At 37.5% G+C, this 25,585-nt stretch overlaps 1 protein-coding gene across 1 annotated transcript in view; it reads right to left on the bottom strand.

Moving 5' to 3' along the window:
- Positions 1-25,585, bottom strand: part of GUCY1B1 (guanylate cyclase 1 soluble subunit beta 1) — a 76,599-nt gene that overhangs the window by 41,546 nt on the left and 9,468 nt on the right. Inside the window, exons 3-5 of the mRNA XM_081959971.1 lie at positions 6,060-6,160; positions 5,014-5,132; positions 1,600-1,797 (exon numbers count right to left, since the gene is read on the bottom strand). Of these exons, the coding sequence (XP_081816097.1) occupies positions 1,600-1,797; positions 5,014-5,132; positions 6,060-6,160 (418 nt within the window). The remainder of the gene's footprint in view (positions 1-1,599; positions 1,798-5,013; positions 5,133-6,059; positions 6,161-25,585) is intronic.

The raw sequence follows: 25,585 nt of genomic DNA, 5'->3' as shown, positions 1-25,585 counted from the left end.
CATAATAACACAAAATAATGTATAGGACATTCTCAATTTATGGAACAGGAATACAATTTTTTTAAAACCCTTAAGTCAGACAGTCTTTATAGTCTATGCAGAGTCTATTATTTGTGTATATTTTTAAAAAAGAAAATAAGAGGATACAAAAAGAGAAGGAATTGATGTGCTCTCACCCGAACAGATAAGATAGTCATTCCCAACTTGGTACTTCTCAAACAGTATGGTCAATGAGTTGGGAATTATGGTTATTAAAGTTCAAAGTATCTGAAGGACACCAACTCTAGGAGTGAAACTTGCAATAAGAAGCTGAGGTATTCCCAAGTAACCCTTCAATAAAGACTAGAACTGAAAACTCTGTAGTAATATTTTTTTGTCCATTCTTAAAAATTATCCTCCCCTCCAGCTTCAGATAATAAAATATTGGGGCAAATCCTGATCTTGTATTAAAAGCACATTTAGGATTCTAGAATTTTTTAATTTTTTTTGTAAAAAGTTTTTATTGGTTTTAAAACATTTATAGGGAAAAGGTAATAGAGTACATAGAAAATTTTAGTAGCTCCCATGTTAGCAGTAAAAATCCCCCCAAATCTCACACTTCTACAATTTTAGAAATAACATGTAAAGGGTAGCATAAACAGAATTCTTACTTTATATCAACAATGTGTTCAATCATCTCTTTCTTTGTCACTTTCTAGTAAATCAACAATTGCAATAATATTTCAGATATATTTATTTTTGTGACCTGAGCCTTTTCGATATTGCTCCCTCCTCCCTGCCCCCAGGTGGAGCCATAGCCCCCCCCGTTCTCCATATCTTGTACGTTGCTGCCTTTTTCCCCACCTCCGCTATCTTCGTCCTCTGGGAGGGAAAAATGTTTTTTAATAAAGGCCTCTGCCTCATCCACTGTCTTAATTCTAATTCGGCTTCCCTCTCAGAAAATCAGCATTCCTTCTGGCAATAACCATCTGAACCAAATTCCTCTATTGTATAGTTTCTTTGATAAGGAAGAGTACTTCCTCCTTTTTTCTCTAATCTTTTTTGGAATTTGCTTAAGAATGGTAATTTCTTTATCTTGGTATTTTAGAGGTCCCTTCCTTTGGGCCCCTAGCACCTCGTCTCTCGTGGTCCTCCTGAGAAATTTAACGTGTACCTCTCTTGGAACATTATGAGTTCTGGCATATGCTGAATTAATTCTATAGACCAGGTCCATATCCCACCACATCTGCTCTTTGTTTCTCTTAAGGTATTCTGCTAAAATTGTGCTCATAATATCTTTAAGATCTTCTAGGATTCTAGAATTGTTGAATCAATTAATATACAACTAGCCATAAATTAATCAAAATTTACACAGGATTCTGTTCCTGATACTGCTATTTGTAATTTTCTACAAATAAAAATTAACTGTTGAAATTTGTAATAGAATAACGAAGTAATGATGAGGTATCCATTGTCACAATGACCCTGTGTGCCTAACAATGGAAACATAGTACTGTACCTTGAAAATACTTTTGAAAAAGAGATAAAGAAATTGCTACAAAGTAATTTTACGTATTTGTGAAATACCAACCATTGGAGAGACTTTATCTTGACATTTACCTTCATATCAATTTCTGTGCCATGAATTTGTTGAGCAACTGTTTTGATGATTCCAATTACAATATCTTGGAGTCCTTCCCTCTCTGAATAGTAATGCAGGATGAGGCCCTTCCCTTTTTCTGCATCTGTGCATCTAAAGGAAGGAGCACGCATACCTGGATATATCGTAGCAAGATGGTCATGCAAAGCATCAAGATTCTGGGGGGTGGGAAATAATTACAAGAAAATGTTACAATCTGATTTTCTAACATTCTCTTAGAGAAGCTGTGTTCAAGCTAAAGTAAACAGAAATTCAAAGTATGCCTATTATGTATAAAATAAACCTCTAAAGGTGTTGGAAATCACATATTGCAAGAAAGGAAATCAATAAAACGGTACTTGGATGGGGAATCTGTAACTTTGCAAGTATCCCCCTACTTTCATTAACTTACTTTTACTTACACTAAGATAGTGAAAGGAAAACATTCAGATAGTAACCACAATCAGCATCATTTCCATCAGTTCTAAATTATTGTACAGTCTTTATCTCTACTCCTGAATTTTATGCAATTATATTTTGTTAATATAACTTTAAAGCATATGTAGTGAGGAATGAAGATGTTTTATATGTAATGCGATAACAGATATCAGATCCATATTTAACATATGTAAATCTCCAAAACTTTGGAAACAGCTAGGAATGAAATGTGTTTGAATATTAGTAGCTCGGGTTGCTAGTTAGGCTGTTGGTTTTAGCTCCGAGCTTGGCAATTTGGTTGCAAACGTTTCATCACCATTCAAGGAGACATTGTCAGTGCACTTTGAGGGTGTGCTTGTCTGTCAGAACACAGGTCTTTAAATACCTTTTTATGAGATGCAGATTAGTCTGGATGTTGTTTGTTCAGATATTTGAGTCATGACCTGATTTTGGAATGTTTGATTGACTGGCTGTTGTTGCTGGGCTATAGTTATATACTGTCTGTGTGATGCAGATTAGGATTAGAATTGTTTATCTGGATGCTTCTGAGTCATGGTCTGGTTTCGGCTTGTTTGATAGTTTGAGTGGCTGGCCGGCTCACAAGAAATTGGACCGTGTCTCAGTAACAACAGCCAGCCACCAGGTGAACAACTGCCATGGTGCTGCAACATTCGTAATTTTGGGACTTGCTCGTTAACACCAGGGGGCGCTTATCTCATAACTTCGAACAGGCACTAAATGAACAGTCGTAACACTGGGATTACTTGTACTTGTTAAGTAAATTATTTTTTAGTATAACTCTGACTTTTATACAGTACATCAAAGGAAGTGGCAAGAATACAATTCCATTTATTTCAGTGACGTGCGGTGAGGTTTATGGCTGGTGAGGCACTGACGTCATCAAATGATCATCATGAAGGGAGGACTGTGACAACTTTGATCTTTGCAAGTGTGCAAGCAAAATACCCCAGGATCACAGTGGCGGGGACAGCAACTCCTTCCACTGCGCTGCGGGGAAGAGCCACGCTGTGCAGGAGGCTCCTCAGCGCTAGCCTCAGATCAGCGCGAGCCGCGTCCTCTTCATGTTGGCTCAGGAAGGAGGGGAATGGGACTGCGGCTCACACTGATCTGAGGCTAGCGTTGAGGAGCCTCCTGCACATGCGGTCCCATTCCGCTCCTTCCTGAGCCAAGATGAAGGGGACCGCGGCTCACGCTGATCTGAAGCTAGCGTTGAGGAGCCTCCTTCACAGCCTCACCTCAGCACTCACCTTTTCCCTTTTACATTTTTTTTTCTTTTCATGAGAGCGGTGAGGCTCTGCCTTTCCTGACTGCACATCACTGATTTATTTCAAGATCAGTAAAAAATATGGATGCACATGTTTTCCTCATTACATTTTGCTTAATGTTTTAATAATTATGCAGAAAACTCAATTTAAGTAAGTGGAAGCATAAAAGATTCATTTTTTTATACCTGGCCATCTTTAACCTAGCTTTCAAGGTCAAAGCTGCCTATATGTTGCCATGTTTTTGAATATTGTATCTTCAGAGAGTGCATATTTGTGTCAGTAACAGAATATGAGTAGACTACTAGACTGCTCCCTAAAGTATTTTTTATTAACCACCACTCTATGTCTGATTGATTTTTCTTTTATGCTATTAATTTATGCTATTAATACAAAAATACCCCTGGGATGCCTCAAATTATACTTATTGACTAGCCATTCTTCATTTACATGCTGCGTTAACATTGCCTTTAGCAATATTTTCTTTTCAAATTATGTACTGGGGATTTTTTTAAAGTCATAAAATTAAACTTGTATTTAAAACAATGGTTGCCTTTTGGAATGATATATGGATAAATGAATGCACAGAATCACATTTTCTCAAGGTTTTGACATGTATTTGATGTATAAATCATCTTGTCGTTTATTGCCTATAAAGCTATAGATTTTTTTTTTACATGATTAGAATATCTATTTCAGATGCTATTGTCAGGGTTCCAAGTAATATACCCACAGCAAACAAAACTCCAAGGCAGGTAGATTCCTCAAAGAATAGCTTTATTGAATATGCCATATTGACATGGGCTGATGAAAACCAACTCTAAACGTTCCCGTGGTTTTAACCTCATTAAAAGTAGAAGTTTTTCGCTTTCTCAAGACAATGAGTCACATGGTCCAATCAGGACACAGTCCAGTTGCTAGGTGACCTCAGTTCCCTCCTTCCAAGCACCTGCTGGAATGTCCTTGAATGTCCCAAGAGAAAGTATTTTGTTTTGGCTACAAATCTCAGTTATCTCTACTCCCCGCCTTCCCATCCCTTAGCTCCAGTTGTGGCAGCCCTGAAGCCTCAAAATGGCCTCAGTCAGGTCAGTTTCAGGGTTTACAGCTATGAATTATCATTAATAGGAGTAAAACAATTCAATTTGTCCCCATATGAATAAATATAGTATATTATAAAAATACCTCACATTATTAAAATAATTCAAATTAGCTGAGCATATTCTTATTGCAATAAAAGTTATTCATCTTAAGATGTCACAGGTTCGCTATAGCATTATCTGGATGAAGCAAAAATGGAATGGAAATGGAATTTAGTAATCAAGATTGGGGCTTTTTCATTGTTTTTGTTTTGAGTGACTGCTATTTAAATATGTTTTTCTTATAATTTCCACTAATTTCTTAACTACATGAAAAAACTGAAGCTTGATGTGTATTATTTTTGTTCTTAAATGTGAATTATCAAGACATTATTTTTGATAAGGCTAATGGCATAGCAAATAAAAAAGTTACTGCCTACAAAGTAGCCAGAGTGAAAGGATTTCCAATTCTGATCTAGAAATTTGATAAATTACATTGTTGTGTTTAAGTAACTGTGCATAGTACCATAACAAACACACTGTTCAAATTCAATTGTCCTGGAACTGAGCCATTGATGATTTTTCTCAGTTAACTTACTTGTAAAAACTCTCTAACATTTGATCCCAACACACGTAAGATGGTATCATAACCAGATTCTTGGCAAAACACAAAAAACATCTTCCCAAACATTTGAAGGATTTCTCCGGCATTAAGGTCTGCAAAATAAAGAAACAAATAAAATAATAAAATTCTGTATTTTGAAAGTGTCAAGGTCAATGTTTTTTGCTAAGCAAGGAATAATATTACAGCAGTGATTAGGTAAAAAAATAAAATGAGTAATGTTGACCAAGGAATTCAGCAAATTATAGTCGAGAAAGACACACTATATCTATTACTTATTTTCAAAACCAGTTTTAAAATCTTTATGAGAACTTAAAAGTATTTTAGAAATTTCAGATTAGATAACCAGCACATTTAGAGGAGCTTCAAGAATTGTCTCGAAGTTCAATGGATTGGATTGTGCAAAACAAATTCTTCCAAAAATTCTGATATACATATGCACATTTATTCTTTTAAATTGAAGCTCAAAATAAAGAATAACAGTGATATGCAAAACACACTTGAGAAGCGCATATATGGTAAGTATTTTCTATCTCGCACAATTCTAATTTCAACAAACTACAATTCATGAGTCTTTTTTAAAACAACAATTTGGGACAAACTGTATATGATGCTAAATGTGTTAGACATGCTTATGTTAATGTGTGCACATATGCATATACATGCACATTTAAGTGGCAGAAATCAGCCAGTGAAGGGGATCATAGTATGTAGGAATATGAAGATAAACTTAGCCACTTCATAGGTAAATTGATCCTCTGAAGCCACTATCTACCTTGTAAAGAAAATATTCCTTAGCAGTCCTGAAGCCTGCTCTTAATTTGAAACAATATTCTAAGAATGACTGCATAGTACCACTGTCAAGTCATTGAAAAATAATACTCCAGACTGAACTACAGAAAACATTTTTGTAATGTTTATTACACATTTATGTAATATCATGTACATCATAAAACGTAACACTAGTTGAATTGCATCATGTCCTTTAGAAATAATGCTGAAAGAAAGCCAAATTTACTCACTGAGGACTTTACTTGCTGCAGCAACCAAATCATACGTTTTGGAATCATCATAAATAATTCTGACCAAAAACTGCCCTTCCTCATCCAGCTGTGCCTCTCTCCTAGAACAAAGTACAACATACTTTTTTTTAAAAAAAAGTTATATATTTTGGACATTTATAAAACAGATCAAAGTTGCTGAGAATACTGAAAATGGGTGTTGGTCCTTACCTGATACGCTCATTCTCTCTGAAGTGGAGACAGCAGCCAGACTGGGTTTGCTCTGTCCAGTAACCAACTGGACTAGGTCTACAATCTGTGATGTCATCGTGCACTGGTGGCTCCTCCCAGTTTAGATGAAGTTGACTGTAGACTCATGTGAGAATTGAGAAAAAGGTAAAACTGCAAAATTTGCACAGTCTCTCTCCTCGTGCACAAAATTGTTTAGGTCAGACCAAGACTAAGAGAGGGTGGGGCTGGCTGCTGTCTCCACTTCAGAAAGAATGAGCATATCGGGTAAGGACCAATGCCCATTCTTCTATATCAGTGGAGACAGCAACCAGATTGGGACATACCAAAGGAAGGGCTATCCTCTAGGGAGGGGAAATGATTGATTAAAGTCTGTTAAGGCACATGTACTTGTTGCAGTACTCTGTGGCCAAAAGCTGCATGAGCCGATGCATACTTGACTAATTTGTAGTGGCATATGAAGGCGGTAGATGTCCATGTGGCTGCCCGGCAAACTTCCTCAATGGACGCCTGTGTAGACCATGCTGCCGTGGTTGCCGCACTCCTGGTGGAGTGGGCCGTAATGTTTTGTGGAACCTGTAAAGACTGAAGTTCATAAGTTAATTGAATGCAGACTCTGATCCACCACGCCAGACTCGACGGTGATGCCTTGGCCCCCAAGGATGCCTGGCGGAAAGAGACAAAGAGATGTTCAGAGTGTCAAAGCGAGGCCGGGAACGATCTCATTGCACTGTAGAGTACGACAAGCCACCGGTGATTGACACCTGCCACCTTCGCTGTCTCCCTGAAGCCGTTGGGGCCCAATGGGATCGAATTTGAATCTCCAGCTCGATCCGATGAAAAAGAGTGAAGGAGAAAAACACCAATTGTAAAAATAATTTGGAAAAAAGCCAATTAAGATACCAAACTCAGTTTTTAAAAGTTTTTTGGAGGAGAGACTAATTCTCACAGCTAGTCCAGGTTGGACTGAGTCGAAACTGGGAGGAGCCACCAGTGCACGATGACATCACAGATGGTAGGCCCAGTCACAGAGCAAACCCAGTCTGGCTGCTGTCTCCACTGATATAAGAGAATGTGTTAGGAGTGAAGATGTAATGTGGACCAAGGTTATAATCTTAACCGAAATAAAGAAAAAAGTATAAATGTCATGTTTTGACCCCAAAACTCAAATGTAACATAAGAAAAGATAAGATAACATAAGGTAACATAACAACTCCTGGGCTTTTTGTTTATGTGCCTTTGAGTCATTGTTGACTCCTAGCAATTGCCTGGACAAGTCTTTGAAACCAGCTTCCTTCAAGGTCATTCAGCCGACTTTGTGCTAAGGCAGGTCTCCAGGTTTCAAACCTGATGCCTTAACCATTTCACTAAACTGGCTCACAATTATATGTTAGTCTATATTATTTTTTAAAAAACATTATCCAAAGCAAACAATTGAAATAATGAATAAAAGCTCGTTAATTTTGGGACCAATTTTCAAACATTATAAATTTTAAACAGATTGATAGAAAATTTTCTCATTGCAGAAATTTGTAAGAGGCGCTGCTATATACATACTACGTACATACAATATTAATATATAGCATTATGAAAATAAAACTATTTAAACAATTCATACGTTTCTGTGCATTATTGTGGACATGATTTTTTCTCCCTCAATTTCTGTGAAATCTCATTTAGAACTAAAATGAGAGAAGAAATAGCATTGATTCCTAGAAAAAAAAATCCTGTCATTTGAGTAGTGATGCTTAATTCTCTAGATTCTGGAATGTAAACAAAATGTACTTTGATATTCATCTAAATTAGTCTTTTTGATTGAAATTAGACCTTGTTCTTTATTGTGATTATTTAAAAATACAGTCCAATAACAATTTAGGAAGTTAATTGTTATGTTAGCTATACTTTCAGGTTTCCAAACCTGTCTCCATGAATTGTTTCCTATGAATAAAGAAACAGAGTAACAGAGCTGGAAGGGACCTTGGAAGTCTTCTAGTCCAACTCCGTGCACAAGCAGGAGATCCTATACCCGTGATGGTGAACCTTTGGCACGTGTGCCAGAGGTGGCACACAGCGCCCTCTCTGATGGTACGTGAGCCCTTGTGCCAATTCAGCTCTGCCATGCATGTGCCTCTTGCCAACTAGCGGGTCTTCGGGTCTATGCCGTGCATGTGCAGGGGACGGAGTACATGTAGGAGGCCTGCATGCACAGGGGAAACATGTGTAGGGGAATGCACGTGCTTGGGATGCACGCATTGTATTTGGGGGATTCAGATGCGTGTGCATGCTTTGGGCACTTGGTCCGAAAAAGGTTCGCCATCACTGCCCTGTACCATTCCAGACATGGCTTTCCAGTCTCTACTTAAAAGCTTCCAATGATGGGACACCCACAACTTTTGAAGGCAAACTGGTTAATTGTTCTCACTGTTAGGGAATTTCTCCTTAGTTCCAGATTGCTTTTTTCCTTGATTAGTTTCCACCCATTGTCATGTCTTCTGGTGCTTTGGAAAATAAAAGAATAACAATGGATATCTTCCCCCCCCCACACTCCAGAACCTTTTTTATTGAAAAGGAAATAGCGGTAAAGCTGGACTGATGGACTTATGGTCAAATAATATGTTTTAATTTTGGTGATCTTATCCTCAAACCCAAAGAATTAGAATCAGAAGGACATGTCTGTCATTGGTTTACATATTTACAATTGAAAGAAAGATTTAAATCAAACAGTTATGGTTTTGACTTTGTGAAAAATGAATTGGAAATCTTACTGCGTGATCTTAATGAATATATGATTTCTAAGGTTTATAAATTGTTATTGAATTTTAATTTGGAGAATGAATATGTAAAGCACCTTATGACTTAGTAAGCAAGAAAGTTTGGATATAAAGTAATGGTTGGGTAAGTATGTGAATGAAAGTTCTACAATTTACACTAAATTATAATTTAAGAGAAAACTTTTATCAGATGTATCATTGGTATTTAACACCAGATAATTTGTCAAGAATGTAGAAAGGAATTTCAAATGAATGCTGGAAATGCAAATGTAAAGAAGGGTTCCTTTATCATTTATGGTGGTTATGTGATAAAGCAAAAAAATACTGAAGTAGAATTCACATCTTAATACAGAAGATTTTCAAAGTGAATATAAAGATAAAACAAGAAAGTTTTAATGGAAAAAAAGTCTTAGGAAAAAAATTGAAACTTCGATGTTATATATGCTGATGGTAGCAAGTTTACTTTACGCACAAAAACGGAAGGGCACTTTGATTCCTACAATGGATGAATACAATACAATAAAATAGCAGATAGGGCCCAATGTTCAAGTTTGTCAAGATCCTTCTGTATCTTAAGCATATCTTTTACAGTGTTGGCTATTCCTGCCAGCTTGATGTTGTCTGCGGATGAGTTTCCCATTTATCCCCTCCTCCAAATCAGTGATGGAAATGTTGAAGAGTACTAGGCCTAAAACAGAGCTTTGGGGTATCCCACTGCATACTTCCCTTCATGTAGATGCAGTTCCATTGAAGACTATACATTGAATGTGGTTGGTCAGCCAGTTACAAATCCATCTGGTGGTGATACTGTATTGTGCTGGTCTGGGCTTTTAGGATAGTACTTTTCAGTGTTTCCCAAGATTCTTGAGTTGTTTTCCCCTTTAGGATTTTCATCCAAGGAATCTTTCCCAAGTTCTCTCTGAGTTTATTAAAATCAGCTCTTTTAAAATCTAAGACCCTGGTGTCGTTATGTTTTATTGCTTGTGTTTGTGTTATGTTGAATGCTAGTATGACATGGTCATTCACACCCAAGGTTCCTAAAGTTTCAATTCCCTCTATCACTTATTCTCTGTTTGTAAGAATTAAATCCAGTATGGCTGTCCATCTAGTTCCCTCTTCTACCTTTTAGACAACAAAGTTGTCAGTTAGGTTGGTTAGGAACCTATTTGATTTCTCACTTGGTGCAGAATAGTTTTCCAATTGATATCAGGATAATTAAAGTCCCCAATTACTATTGTAGGGTCTTTCCTACACATATTTGTTAGTTGGTTGGCAAAAAGGACATCTATTTTATCTGCTTGATTGGTGACCTATAATATACACCTATGGCCAGGTCATTCTTTTTTCTTTCTTTTATATTGACCTATATGCATTCTAGGAGGTTTTCGTCTTTGGTTTCATGCATTTCTGTAAATGTCCAGACCAGCACAATACCACTGAGAAAGAGAAACAAGAAATCCAAGAAGAAACCAGCATGGCTGCACAAAGATCTCTCTGACAAATTGAAAGACAAAAAGGACAAGTACGAAAAATGGAAAGAGGGACACACAACTAAGGCAGAGTATCAGCAGATAGTCAGAATCTGCAAAGATGAAGTCGGGAAAGCAAAGGCTCAAAATGAAGAAAGACTTGCAACAAAAGTCAAAGATAATTTTAAAAGTTTCTTCCAACATATAAATAACAAAAAAAAAATCAAGGAAACAGTCAGTCCACTAAAGAGAGAAGATGGCAAGGAAGTAACAGGCAACACAGATAAAGCACAGCTGCTTAACTCATTCTTTGTATCGGTCTTCACGCAAAAAGAAAATATAGCCCAGCCTACCAAAAACATAACTGTAAAAGACAAACTAGAAATTAAAATTAAAATAAGCAAAAAAATAGTAAGCTAACACCTGTCTGATCTTGTTGAATAAAATCACGGGGACCTGATGGATTACATCCTAGAGTTCTAAAGGAGCTGGCAGAGGTCATCAGAACTACTGCACCACATCTTTCAAAAATCCTGGAGCACCAGGGAACTACTAGAGGACTAGAAAAGAATTGATGTGATTCCCATGTTCAAAAAAAAAAGGGGGGGGGGGAAACTGACCCAGGAAATTGCAAACCAATCAGCCTAACATCAATACCCGGGAAGATGCTGGAAAAGATAATAAAAAACAGATCTGCCAACATTTAGAAACGAATAAAGAAACAACTAGCACTCAGCACAGATTTGTTAAAAACAGATAATGACAAACCAATCTTATTTCATTCTTCAACATAGTGATTAAATTAGTAGACCAGCGAAATACTGTGGACATAATATACTTAGACTTCAGCAAGGCATTCAACAAAGTAGACGGCAAACTACTTTTTTGTAAGCTAGAATAAAATGGGATAGATAGCATCATCACCAGATGGATTCACAACTGGCTGACAAACCATACTCAACAAGTAGTCCTTAATGGGTCTAAGTCTGGATGGAAGTAAGCACTGGAGTTCTGTTTTAGTCCCAGTACTGTCCCAGTACTCTTCAATATCTTCATAAATGACTTAGATGAGAGAATAGAAGGGGAACTTACCAAATTTGCAGATGATACTAAGCTGGCAGGAATAGCTAACACCCTAACAGATAGGCTCAAGATCCAGATGGATCTTGAAAGACTTGAACACTGGGCCCCATCTAACAAAATGCAATTTGATGTAGAGAAACATAAAATCCTACACTTAGGCAAGAAAAATCAAAAGTACATGTATAAACTGGGTGAAACCAGGCTTAATAGCAGTAACTGTGAGAGGGATCTTGGAGTTTTAGTGGTTGTTGTTGTTAGTTGTGAAGTCATGACCGACCCATTATGACCCCATGGACAACATTCCTCCAGGCCTTCCTGTTCTCTACCATCCTCTGGCATTGCCCTCAATCTTTCCAGCATTAGGCTCTTCTCCAGTGAGTCCTTCCTTCTCATTAAGTGGCCAGTTTTAGTAGACAACCAGCTAAATATGAACCAGTAGTGTGCAGCGGCAGCCATGCAATCCTGTTGCATTAAAAAAGGGATACAATCAAGATCAAGTGAGGTATTAATACCACTCTATAAAGCCCTAGTAAGACCACACTAGAGTACTGCATCCAGTTTTGGTCAATTCAATTCAATTCAATTTATTTGATTTCTAGACCGCCCCCTCTCCCCAAAGGGACTCGGGGCGGTGTACAGGCACCAAATAAAAAAACCATACACATAAGAATAAATACCATTAAAATCAAATTAAACCTTAACCCCTGTACAAATGTATAAAAATCATCACACTATAAAAAAGATGTTGAGACTCTTTAAAAAAAAGTGCAGAGAAGAGCAATCAGGATGATTAGGGGATTGGAGACTAAAACATATGAAGAATGGTTACAAGAAACTGGGCATGGTTAGTCTAGTGAAGAGAAGGACCAAGGGAAACATGTTAGCAGTGTTCTAATATTTGAGGGGCTGCCACAGAGAGGAAGGGATCAAGCTATTTTCCAAGGCACCTGAAGGTCAGAGAAGGAATAATGGATGGAAACTGATCAAGGAGATATTCAACTTAGAAATAAGCAGAAATGTTCTGACAATGAGAACAATCAACAAATGGAACGAAGATGTGGGAGCTTCATCACTGGAGGCTTTCAAGAAGAGATTAGACTACCATTTGTCTGATGATGTAGGGTCTTGGACTTCCTGTTGTACTTCCAACACCTTCGGAAGGCTGATCCGCAAGCTCTGCAGTCAGCTCCAACCTCTCCCTGTCAGAGGGTCCAAATTCGTACCTTAGCCACTCTGGAGGAGTGGTGAAGTTAAGGGGGACCGACTGGCAGGTAGAAGAGAACCTCATCTGTTCTCCCTGACTTGGAAAGCCCCTCATCTGAAGACCAGGAGCAGCGGCAGCCAAAATGGCCACCATGAAGCCGGGGACAGCCTGAATACCCAAGACTGTGCTGGAGTGGAGAAAGTGAAGAGAGTGTGATCTGGGTGAGAAAATATTTTTTTATTGGAAGTTGACCCCAGAAATCCAAGGGGAAAACGTATTTAAAGCTATTTGTTGAAGCAGCAACTAGGCACACAAGAAAAATACCAGAGAATGAAGGTGGAAAAGATCTGTTTTTAAAATGATAAATAGAAACTTGGTTCTCAAAGTTAAAAGATGTGATATTGAGAGTATTTTAAAACCCTGAAATTAAAGTCCCAAATTTCTTTTTACAAACATTGTCCAGTTATTGGATTTATAATTTAAAAATAATTGAAATTGGAACTGTCAACAATAGTGTGGAAGCTGAAGCAGACAGAAGCGAGAGTGTCAACTGCTGATGAAAAGGGAAATATGCAAGCTTGGAAATAACTATTCAAAAAAACTGAAAATTATTAAATTGATTATTAACTAAGGACTTCAGTTAAGAGCCCCTGAATATCATTGAATATTATTGAACATATAAAGTAATTTGAAGAGGCTGTGGATAAACTCCTGTTGAATTTAAATTGTTTGGATTGATTATTGATGAGACATTTCAAATTGTGACTTGGAATTTTGCTTTTTGAATTAATGAACTCTGGACAGTGGACTAAAAAAGAGATTGACTAAACCCAGACGCAACGGGGTTTAGATGTAAGTGAGGGGAACCTAAAAAGAATAGAGCTTTTTCAAAGCATTGAGAAAATATTTTGACCGTATAGACCAAAAATTGGGAAATTTAATACAAAGAATAATTGTCAAGGATCAGGGCAAGGTAGAAAGAATGGGGCCACCAGAAGAAACAGAGGGGAAAGTGGAGAGAAATCAACAAGAAGAAGATAACAAGGAGGAGATGTTACCAAAATAATGATTAAGGAGCTAAAAAAAGGAGAGAAATAATGTAAAAGACCTAAAAAGGGAATGGGAAAAACAGGAAGAGAACTGGGGAAAAGAGATAGGAGGTGGAATGGATAGTTCTGGAATTAGACAGTGGGAAAGGGTAGAGTTTGGAGGGAAAGTTAGATTGCATAGTCAAATAGAGAGAGAAAAAGACCTAAGGGATAAATATGGGAGGAAAACTATAAAGAAAATATGATTAACGGTTCGGATGCGGGTAAGAAATGATGGATAAGGGAAAATAGAGTAAAATAATATTTTTATGAATATATTTCAATCGTGTATTAATATCAGAACTATACAGGTTGGATTATTATTTTAGGAGTGTGATAGATATCAGGATAGTATTTTAAAATAAATAGATATGAAGAATTGGAAAATAGATTGTGAATGACTGTACTACTAAATATGTATGAAAATATGAACAACAGTGGAAGGTTAGAACTTAACAATGGCAACTAGGTAAATATATATAAATATATATTAATCTAAACATTTTTATTAACAGTAGAATTGTCTGGGTTAAAAAAGAATAGAAGTACTCTAAATGTATAAATGTGGACTTTGTCTCCTAAATGCAGATGGACTGTTGAATCTAGTTTCAATGGGTTTGTTTTCCTATGTTTTGCCATGTGTTTATGAAGTGGTTGTTTTGTTTCCCCAATGTATAGACCTGCACATGGCTCATTGCATTGCACTGCACATACCACATTGCTCAGTTTGTTCTTTACTATTTACAGACTGCATTCTATATTATCAAACTAATATTCAATTGAATCCATTAATATTTAAGATAATAAGAATGAATTGTTGACAGAGGTACACTTCAAATATCACAAAGGTATTGGTGGCTCTGAAACTAAAAGCAAAAATATGGTGGCATACAAATTTGATCCTCAAAGCACATTAAGCCAAAATGATTTCTTTTCAATTCAAAATTCTGAAAATTATGTGTATCAACCCAAGAAGCATGTTCGTTGAAGAGAGTAGGCTTACATTATGATACCTGTCAATTAAAACTTAAACAGACTCTATTAGATATAAATACAGACTTTGGGAATGGGCTGTGTTTTGTTTTAAAACATTGCTGACATCATTTTCAAGTGCAGAGATGCTTTCTATCCTAAAGTAGCATGTATACCAGTCAAAATTTTAGTAATAAGCCTAGTAAAATATTACAATACTTTTACAAATCCTACAATCTAATCATTAAAATATCAACTTTGATAACTATATTATAAATTTTCTTAATACATTGGTTGAAACTATCCTAGAATGGCTATTTTAGGGAAAACTCTCATTTGCAGTTTGGCTTTTTTCTCAAAATATTCATAAAGTGTATTAAGTTGAAATGTCTATATGAGATTTCCTTTGAAAATAACTGCCAAGTCAACCAAATAGAGAATAATTGCAATATGTGATTGATGTCACATCTTCCTCCTAATCTAGAAAATACTTCAGGTCTAGCCAAGCTGATTTGCCAAAAAAAAAAACACCCAAAAAAACCCCTCACAACCCCAAACAAACATGGTGCACATATAGATGGGAAGGAAGTGACAGTAATGGAGGATACAAAGGAGCTTAATTCCAGATTATTTGTAATAATATAAAATTTGTTTGTTGATTCGATTATTGAAGTACCTTGATAAACTTTGCCATAAATAAATTCATGCACTGAGATTCATGAATATTGCCATCAAATATTAAAGAAGTACATTCAAGCTATTACAAGCAAAACAATAATTTACAACAATTAATAATTGCTTAACACTTCTTGTCATACACAAAATAGTTTTCATAGATCATTAGCAAAATAAGAAGGAAAAAAATTTCAGGCCACAGCATAAATAGACTCTCAAATGCAGTTGGATTTAAATCTAGTTAATTTATGAATTTGAAATAAACAATGACAGTGTTTCTTTTCTATAGTTCTAGGGTTTCTTTTCCTGTCAACTCTAAAATAAGAAAAAATTGGTGTTACCAGATCTCAGCTGTGCATCTATTAGAGTCACCATGTCGGGGAGATGGGTGGCATAAAAATTTAGTAGATAATACATAATTTAATAATAAATGATAAATAATCAGATGGTACAAAAAAGATTCAGAAAAGTAGATTTTGTATCTCAGACACAGATATGCACTGTAAGCTAAATACACTAATTGCAAAACCTTAAACTGTGGTTTATCTTATCAAATCATATTTAAGATTTAGCACATTTTGGGATTTAGAGGGGTGATAATGCATTCTTAATCAAAAGTTTTGCAACCTACTATCGCCCCATGGTAGATGATGAGTGCATGTGTAAACACTAAAGCAAATAAGTCTATTTCTTTTTTTGTGATCAATGAATAAAGTCATTTATGTTTGACCTATTTCTATCACAATTTGGTTACTTCAAGGACAAGACAAAAGAGCACAATAGTGTATTTATTAGCAGTGAAGAGCAACACAGAAAGAAGTGGAAGTTAAAGTCACTACTTATGTTTTGAAATTAAGTTGGATGGGCATATGCAGACAGTAAACAGATTATAGAGGATAGTGAGCAGGCTTCTCTGTCACATATGTAATTTACTCCATTGGATAAAGGGCAGTGACTGTCATTCAGTTCAATAATCCAAACAACTGAGCACATTTAAGCTGCATTAAACTCAGTGAAAGAGATTTATATAAACAAATCCTAATGTTTGCATTAAAGCAACTTACTTTGGTGTATTATGTGTCCTATTATGTACTCTAATATTTTGATCTACCATATTATATAAGAGTATTTTCTAAATTTTCCTTTCCAAATTTTTCTTTGGTGAACAAATGATATAAATCAAAACAATTAACTTTGACTTTATAACAAATATATCAGGGGTTATTATTATTATTTTTTGCAAAATAGCATACTTAATATTTCTGCTATTTGCATCAACCTTTTACCTAAGAGTGGTAACTTATAAGCAATAAGGCAAAATGACAGCTAAGCAACTGGGTAGGCAGATGTTGTTACCAGTTCCATATTTTGCTCCATATTTTACAAGGAAATGCAGCATTGCTCTTCTGCTAACAAAATTGTATGCAACCTGATTACATAGCACTGTTTTTCCTTATCTCTGATTTATGGCCATGTTAGAAAATATGACACATAACCTTGATGCTCTATTTAGACACTGCACTTCCTATTCACTGTGAAATCCCTTGCAATAAATTTTTAATATAAAAAGGAATAGCTCATCAGTAGAAATGCTCCCAAGAGAACAATGGCAAAACAGAATGGAGATCATCCTAAAGAGAAAAAAGAAAGCACCACATCTCTTTATAAATGTTAATACAATTCAACTTTATCTAGGACAAGTCTGATAATAGGCTGTCACAAACAATTAAGTCAGACACAAAATCTTTATTCCATGTGACTTAAATATTTCCTGAGCTGATGTTTACCATTTTAAATACTTCTTCATTAAAGCCCATATTCAAGATTCATTGTGTGCACAGAGGCATTCTTTTTATTGGGTGTCTTCAGTGGTAGGATGCAATTTTTTTAGCAACCGGTTCTCTGCCCTACTGATTGGCTGGGTGGGCGTGGCTTGATGGGTGTGGCAAACTCAATGTCACTTTTCATTAATAAAAACTTGGTTTCAGAAAAGGTCAAATCAGTGGATAAAATGAAGCCTCCATAAATAGCCTCCACATGCTTCCTTTTATTAGCATGTTGAAAATATGCACGTAAAAATAGCAACTGCCTGCTATTTCTCATATTAAAGATCCTCTTTCCAAGATCATAGAAAATGCAGAAGATAATTGAGCAAACGTGTGACCATTGTTCTTTTAAGAAATTAGAGATGGAAGTTATATATTCACATATTCTAAAGCATCTTTTCCTTAAATTCCAAAGGCTGCACAACCGTAACTTTTAACATTATTAATGTAATGAAGCTCACACATCTCCCGCAGCTCAAAAGATATCCCTGGAAAATAGTACCTGTACGTGGTAATGAGCCTTTATAAGAGTTTGAAATGGAAGTTAATATTAACAAAAACAGAAAACAACGAAGCTATGATTTCTGGAACAAAAATGTGCTGCTCTGATCACAATGAAGTTTAGCAGTTGCCTTTCTCATAGGGATGTATTGCAGGAATTTTTCAGGAATGGTGATTGTTTTTTTTTTTGTTGTTGTTTTTTGCAGTTCCCAGCCAGACCAAGACCATTTCCAAATTTAATCTTTCCTTGCTCTTTTTTCTTTCAACACCAAATTTGGTCCCATCGTGTTCTTTTTGGAAAGTTATCCTGCTGATGGACAAGAGTCTCACAACCCTCTACATATCTTCTTTCCAACATTCCATTGTGTTGGAAAAAATAAAAATGAAAAATCTGTCACTTCCCTGAGACATTCTTTTTTATCTAACATTTCAAGCTATTTCCCTATAGCATTTACATTTGGCAGAGTGCTTAATATTTTATTACAATCATGAATTACAAATAATTAAATAATAAATATCTACAGCAAACTGTCTTGTAATCTCAATCCCAAGGAGTACAACAAAGCCATTTAATAGTTCGTTAAACATTATCAGGAATACCTCAAACATCTTTTCAAACACTGATTTTTCATATAAAGGTAACACATGAATGGAAATAAGACAACATACAATTATTTTGTTGTTACCCCATTTTAATTCTACTTGGAATTGAAATATCTAAAAATGTCATGCTTTGAAAATGGGTCAGAAATGGTCTATTAATGATAATGGTATCAGCGATTACCAGACTTTTTGAGGTTACAACTTTATGCAGATTAGTCCAGAATAAGTCCCTGTGGCAGGATGAGTTGCATTGTGTTTTGTTCCAAAGATGAATTTTTCACACTGTGCCAACACCATATTAGTCATGTCAATAGAGGATTCTGAAACTAGTGAAAGTACATATATATATAATGTATCCATGTATGTGTTGTGGCCCAGCAGGAGCCATTGGAGCTGCCACCAGACTCCGACAGCGAGGGTCCCTATGAGTCGGCTCTGGAGGATGTGGAGGACGCTGGGCAGGGTTCTGACTCCGAGCAGGGTGCAGAGAGGCTGGTCGGCCACCAGGAGGCGCCTGAGGCATGGAGCAGTGGTGAAAGCCAAAGGAAGGGGGCTCCTGATGTCATGCCTTGGAGCAGTGGGGAGGAGTCACGGGACAGTGAGTCAGACATCAGCAGTGAGTTATTAGATGCTTGTTACCGGCATGCTAACAGGCGTAATGAGCAATTGAGCAGTTACAGGAGGTAATTGCTCTCAGCTGCTGATAATTAGACTCCTCTCCAGACTATAAAAGGACTGCTTGTGCACACGCCCTTTGCAGAAGTCAACGCAGGAACTATTGTGGGAGTATAGTCTTATGAGCTGGCAGGCTGGAAAGCTGCTATTGCATATCAGTGCCGGAGGGTTCTGAAGGTCGAGTTGTGTTGGATTGCTGCCAAGGATCTGTCTGTCTGTGCAATAAACCTCATGAAGTATCTTTGGCTCGGAGTGTGTCTGTGATTGCGGGGGAAGAGGGCGGTCAGAACATGTATGTGTGTGTTTGTGTGTGTGTATACATATATATGTATTTGTGTTACAACCCCTGGTATCTCCCTTTATTTATTTATCAGCACAAATACAACATATATATATATATATATGAATATATATATATATATATATATATATATATATATATATATATATATATATATATATATATATATATATATATATATATGAATATATATATATATATATATATATATATATATATATATATATATGAATATATACATATATACACACACATACACACGCACACATATACTTTTTAATAAATTTATAATTATGCATTTTTATAATTAAAATGTTTCATGAATTATCAGAGTAAAGTAATTTAATCTGACTTTCTGTCTGCCCTAAGAATGCAAATAATTACTCTATTGATATATTCATATAGAAAATTATCTTAAACTATAAAATTGCACATTTGTTTTAAGTGAACACAGAGATTATTCTATAGGCAAACATCTTGTCTCATTTTATCATCTTAAGAATCAAAACTCACACAAGACTAGTATTTGAAGTTACAGTATATTGCCAGGCCATCTGCCTAATCCAAAATCTCCTCAACTCTCTCGCATACATATAATCAGTGGTGGGATTCAAATAATTTAACAACCAGTTTTCTGCCCTAATGACCAGCAGTCTAAGCATGATTGGGTGGGCATGTGACTGGGTGGGCAGGGCCAACTTGACATCACTCACGTCGAGGGGCGCTTCACATCGCCCGGCCTCTCATGTCCGTGCAGATGCTGCAACAGTCCCAAATGTGAAAAGTAATCATGTCACTTTTTTCAGTGCCGTTGTAATTTTGAATGGTCACTAAATGAACTGTTGTAAGTCAAGGATTACCTGTACAAAAACACAAAAAGCTTCTTTGCTTGCAAAAAGCTGCCCTAAATACCAATCATTAGATTAGAATTTTCTGGGTTCTGGAGCCCTATAGGAAGATTATTCACATCCAATGAATCCCAGCCGAGGCTCCCTGAAGCCTGACCAAGGCTGGCTTGAGGGGCCAATGGTGGCCTAGTCATAGTTTTCTCCCCAGACTGGGTCCCATGTAGGCTGGAATCCCCTTGGTAAGGGCCTTGATCCTCCATGGAGAGGGAAGGAGAAGGGGAAGCCTCCCCTAATGAATCTGGGGAACCAGGAGAAGAAACTTCTCTAAAAGCGCTTCCCAAGGGTGATCTGGATCTGGATGGGGAAGCACTTAGCCTGTCCTGCTGGGCCCGCAATCTCTCGACCCTTGAAAAGGTCTTGGTTAAGGCCTTATGCCTCCGGTGCTCATCCCTCTGGGTGACACGTGAGGAACAAGTGGCAGCCGAAGCCTTTTGCCTCCTGGAAGAGGTGGTAGGCCCCTGCAGAGATGAAGTTCCCTCCCCAGGAGACATCGGGGGGAGGGGACCTCCCAGCTCCATCCACCATCTAGCATGTGGTGCAATTGATACTTATGATCCTCCTCGCACCATCTCTGCCATGATACGCCCTCATCTTCACTCGCTTTGGCAGCAGCAAAAGAAGCCTTCACCTTCCCTCCTTGCAGCTCGCCGCGACATAAAAAATGCCATGATCGGTGCGTTCTGGGGCTACTGCGGAGGCTTCCTGAGGCGTCGGAAACTGCTTGCCTCTCTCCACCGCTCCGGCGGCTTGCCAGAGCGCCGAAAAACTTTGCACTCTTCTCTGCACTCCCCCTCGATGGCTCTCAGCTGGGGAAGACTGCCAGGGACGACGAGGACTGTCAGGCTGGAAACCCAAGGCCCATTAGCTCCCCAAAGCCGCCACGATCGGGGAATAGCCTCCACATGGCCATTGGATCAAAATGGCCACCCAGAATGGCGCCCAAGCCTCTGGAGTCCCCGAATCTTCCACCCAACACCCAGGTGGTCAGAAAAACACCGCCACCACCAGGGAACCTACTGGGGAATGGAGGTAGGGTCTCTGGATAGCAGGAGAAGCAGGAGTGAGGTGAGAAAGGTCCAGAACTTTTCAAATTTGATCAGGAGTCCAATTTTTTGTGTCTCGTCTCAGGCCAGACTGAATTGAAACTGGAGTCAGAAGGGAGGAGCACAGAGGCTTGGCTTCAGTTTCAACCCAGTCTCGAAGTTAATTGGACCTGTCAATACCATCACTGGACCATCCTGCAACTCACTCCAGAAAACCCACACCTCTACCTATTTTTTTAAAAAATCTTACTATCAGTGAGCAATCACGTGCCTTGGCCACTCTGAAGCAATGAAAGGGACTCCTGTCCCAAAGATGCTTTTTCAAGAGGCAACTTGACTTTCTGAAAACCAAGAAAGTCCAGTTGCCTCTTGAAAAAAGCACCTTTGGGACAACCATGACCTGGATGACTGAAGAATCCCCAAAGAGGCTCCTGTGCTCAGTGAACTGACTTAAAGATATCAGCTGGTCTCACTCACCTCACAAGATATCCTAAGGAAATCATCCAGATTTAAGGAAAGACCACATGCCCCAGAAAGGCAGTAAAAAAATCAGAGAGTGCCAAGCTTGCATCCTACCTCTTTGAAGTACATCCCAAAAGGACAATGCCAGGTGCTAAAGCAGTATAAAAAGCCTTTTTAAAAAAGTAAAGCCCCTAATAAAAGTAGCAGCAAGAAAGAAAGAAAAAAAAACTCCAGAGAAGCCAATCAGTTTACAGAATTTCTGGGTGTATTGCCAAGAACCATTAACTGCCCTTACAACGTAACAAGACTTAACTCAGAGGCAGTTTCTGAAAACACTTAAAAGATAAGCAGGATTAGGCTACAAACAACACAGAGAGGCACACCAGAATGTCTCCTTTCTGCCTTCCTGACAGGATTAACACTGTAAAGTGGGGGGGGGGAGGCTGTAGGAAGGAGATTTCTTCCAACAACCGGTTCACTGAACTGCCCAGAAAGTTAACAAATGGTTCTCCCGAACCAGTGTGGACCAGCTGAATCCCACCACTGCATATAATGAATGAGAAGCTGTAACCATTTGCCTTGTGAAGGCTACTTTTACAATGCACATTTTTTTCTTAATTTGAAGAAATTCTACAAATCATTTAGAAATATACAAAAGGAAGCAAAAAAATTGGATTCGCCAAATTCCTTCCCTTTCCAATTGCCTCTGAATACATATATAAAAATATAAAAACTATGCATTTTTATCCAGTGAAATACAATTTCATATATTAAATTTATTGTTTTATTTATTGTAAAATTTATTGTCAATATAATATTGTCTTTTATCTATGATTTGGCACTTACTGCTCAGGGAACAAACTTCAAGGAGTTGGAAGACAAGCTTACTCTGGTTCTGAAGAATATGTCGGAATACTATAACAAGAATGGACTAAGACCTAATCTATCAAAAAATAATGTCTGTGCATTCCATCTCAAAAACAAGCCAGCCAGATGCATACTCGAAAACTGTATCTCAGTGATTTTTTATTTTCAGCAAAATACTAATACAAGTAGTCTCGAGTTACGAATGTAATGGAGCCTGCCCATTCCATTTGTAACCCAGCATTTGTGGGACTGAATGTCATACCCCCTTTCGCCCACACATTCGCTAATCGAATGCGAGGCTCATTAAGTGAACATGAGGTATTTCAGGGTGGGGAAGACCATCGGGGGCCTAGTGATGGAACAGGCCATCTGATTAAGACCACCCAACACCTCCCCGACCCACTGAAATACCTCATGCTCCCAACAATTGGTTCTCCCTCATCCAACCTGCCGCCCCAGGTCACTTATGTGAAGATCTAGCAAGCTGTCTCTTCTCCAGTCTCTCAGCCAAGCATGCCTCTCAAACAACCTCCGCAGGCCTCAGCCGGCATATTGAAGGCCAAAATGGAATGTTGAAGGGGCAGGCCTGTCTCCACAGGCCTCGGCTCGCATTTTTATGGCCAAAACGGAGTTCCATTTAGGCCTCTACAGACCTTGCCTGGTACAAAAATGAAGCCACCCCTCCCAACCTCCATACCTAAATAGAGCTCCATTTTGGCCAGCCAACTGCTGGGTGAGGCCTGTGCAGGCCTAAATGGAGCATTGGAGGGGCAGACTCGCCCCTCCAAACATCCATTTTGGCTGGCAAAGTGCAGGACGAATGTTGCAGAGTCTCTGAAGTTGTTCATATGGGCGAATAACTGCAATGGTGCTGTAAGATTCATAGTTTCAGGACTTGTTCGTAAACACTAGGGGCGCTGATCGAATAACTTTGAACATTCGCTAAGGGAACGCTCGTAACCCAAGTATTACCTGTAGTTTACAATGGAAGCCCAAATAGACAAGCTGTCAAAATATAATGTGTCATGCCTGTTGTCCAACGTCATGCAATTATGCTAATTTGCTTTTGTTTTTAGAATTGTTTACAATGATTTTGATAAATCCAACTCCTGTGTATATATTCTTCTATGTCTTTTTAATAAATTTACTATCTATTTTTCATGAGAATATTACTCAAATCAAATTGGAGGTTACAAATTTTAATACTGAAATAGACGTTAGGACTTTCCTTTATGTAAATCCATTGTCTCTGTTGCATGTGAGGTGTAAGGGGTGGATGGAGTGCATATAAATAACTCCAATTAGTTAGGACAAGCTGGAACATTTGGCAGTTGTTGCTGCTGATTACTGTTAAAGTCCAAGAGCAGGAAACCATATGAATCCAAATCCTCAGGAAGCAGTTGGAATATTTCTGAGAGATAAACCTGATGTTGCACTCTAATAAGATAAATGCTACTTTTAGCCTTCCCTTTTTTGAGAGACCAAAAAAGCAAGAACTATTGTTTTATGGTTTAAAATATTTTTAAGACTGGCTTTCACTTTAGCATAGCTGTCAACAACAGCTGAAAATCAGAAACTTTTTTGTTCTCTTAGCTCCCTTGCTTCTTTCTGCAGATAGACAAGGTAAACAGCAAACATTAGCATATTAATTCATACGTTAACTGGTTTTCATATAAAAGCAGAATAAATACTATATGATAGATATGACAAATGTTCATATCTAAAAAGACTACAATACTTTCAGAATTTTTGTTTGGTAGATCAGGGTCATTTGTTTCATAAAATAAGCTATTCCAGAATAAAGGATTGCTTGAATAGCAAATGACTTTTTGCTTAGCAAAACACTATACAATATAATATGTAACCGTCATTTCCTATTTTTAGGGTAGGGGGAAATCCCCTTTGTAAATTTCACCATTTATGGAAACCATGATCTACAATTCTGAATGCATGCCAACCCACAGAACTGTCATGCTATTTAAAGCTATTTTAATATTAATTCTGAACTTCAATAGAAAAAGATTAAAAATATGTATTTTCAGAAATAGATCCCCCCCCCTCAAATATTCTGATCTCAATAGACAGGAAATCATATGATGTTTTGTTTTATTGAGACAATTTCTTTCTTTTTTATAGAATTGTTTTAGAAAGTCAGGTCAAAGGCATGATTTAGTATTAGCACAGCTAATGGAGCTGTCCTCATAAGTGGCAGCCTATGCTTAGTTGCTATGATCTTCTGGTACTCTATCCTGGTTGGTAGGTAAAAGTTATTACATAGATATTATAGCTATGGACTAATGTAAATATTAAATGCATTCTCCATTAGGATGCAAATCACACAGAGCAGTTTTCTTGCTTTTTCAGGAAGAAATGCATTTGAAACATGGATATGGACTACCTAGTCAATTTATCTGTTTGCCATTCTAGCCAAGATGATAAGAGTAGATTTTAATTCTAAGCTTTCTTGAATTGAGGTACTTTTAAACCTTTTGCCAACTGGATTCTGCATGACTTGTTGGCCGATTGTTGAGACTCCTCAACACAAAGAAACTGGAACCATAAATACCTGTGAGCTGTATGTAGTCCTGTGTCCTGCTCTTTTTCTTTTTTATTTATGTTGTCTGATGTAGCACCTTGGTTCTGGGGAAACGTTGTTTCGTTTCACTGTGTACTGTGTTGTATATTGTTGCAATGACAATAAAACCTACTTGACTTGACTTGATTGACAATCTGCATCATACCAAGAGCTCATTTTTCCATTTTCAGTGCAGTCATGATATTATATCAAGAAAAAAATGGTTAATACAATAGAATGTGGATTCAAAGGCTCCTCTACGTTTTATTGTGCAG

This window comes from Natrix helvetica (genome assembly GCF_964273705.1).
Source record: "Natrix helvetica genome assembly, chromosome: 7".
NCBI lineage: Eukaryota > Metazoa > Chordata > Lepidosauria > Squamata > Natricidae > Natrix > Natrix helvetica.
The sequence above is the reverse complement of the archived record's forward strand: the minus strand, read 5'-3'. Positions and strand labels throughout refer to the sequence as shown.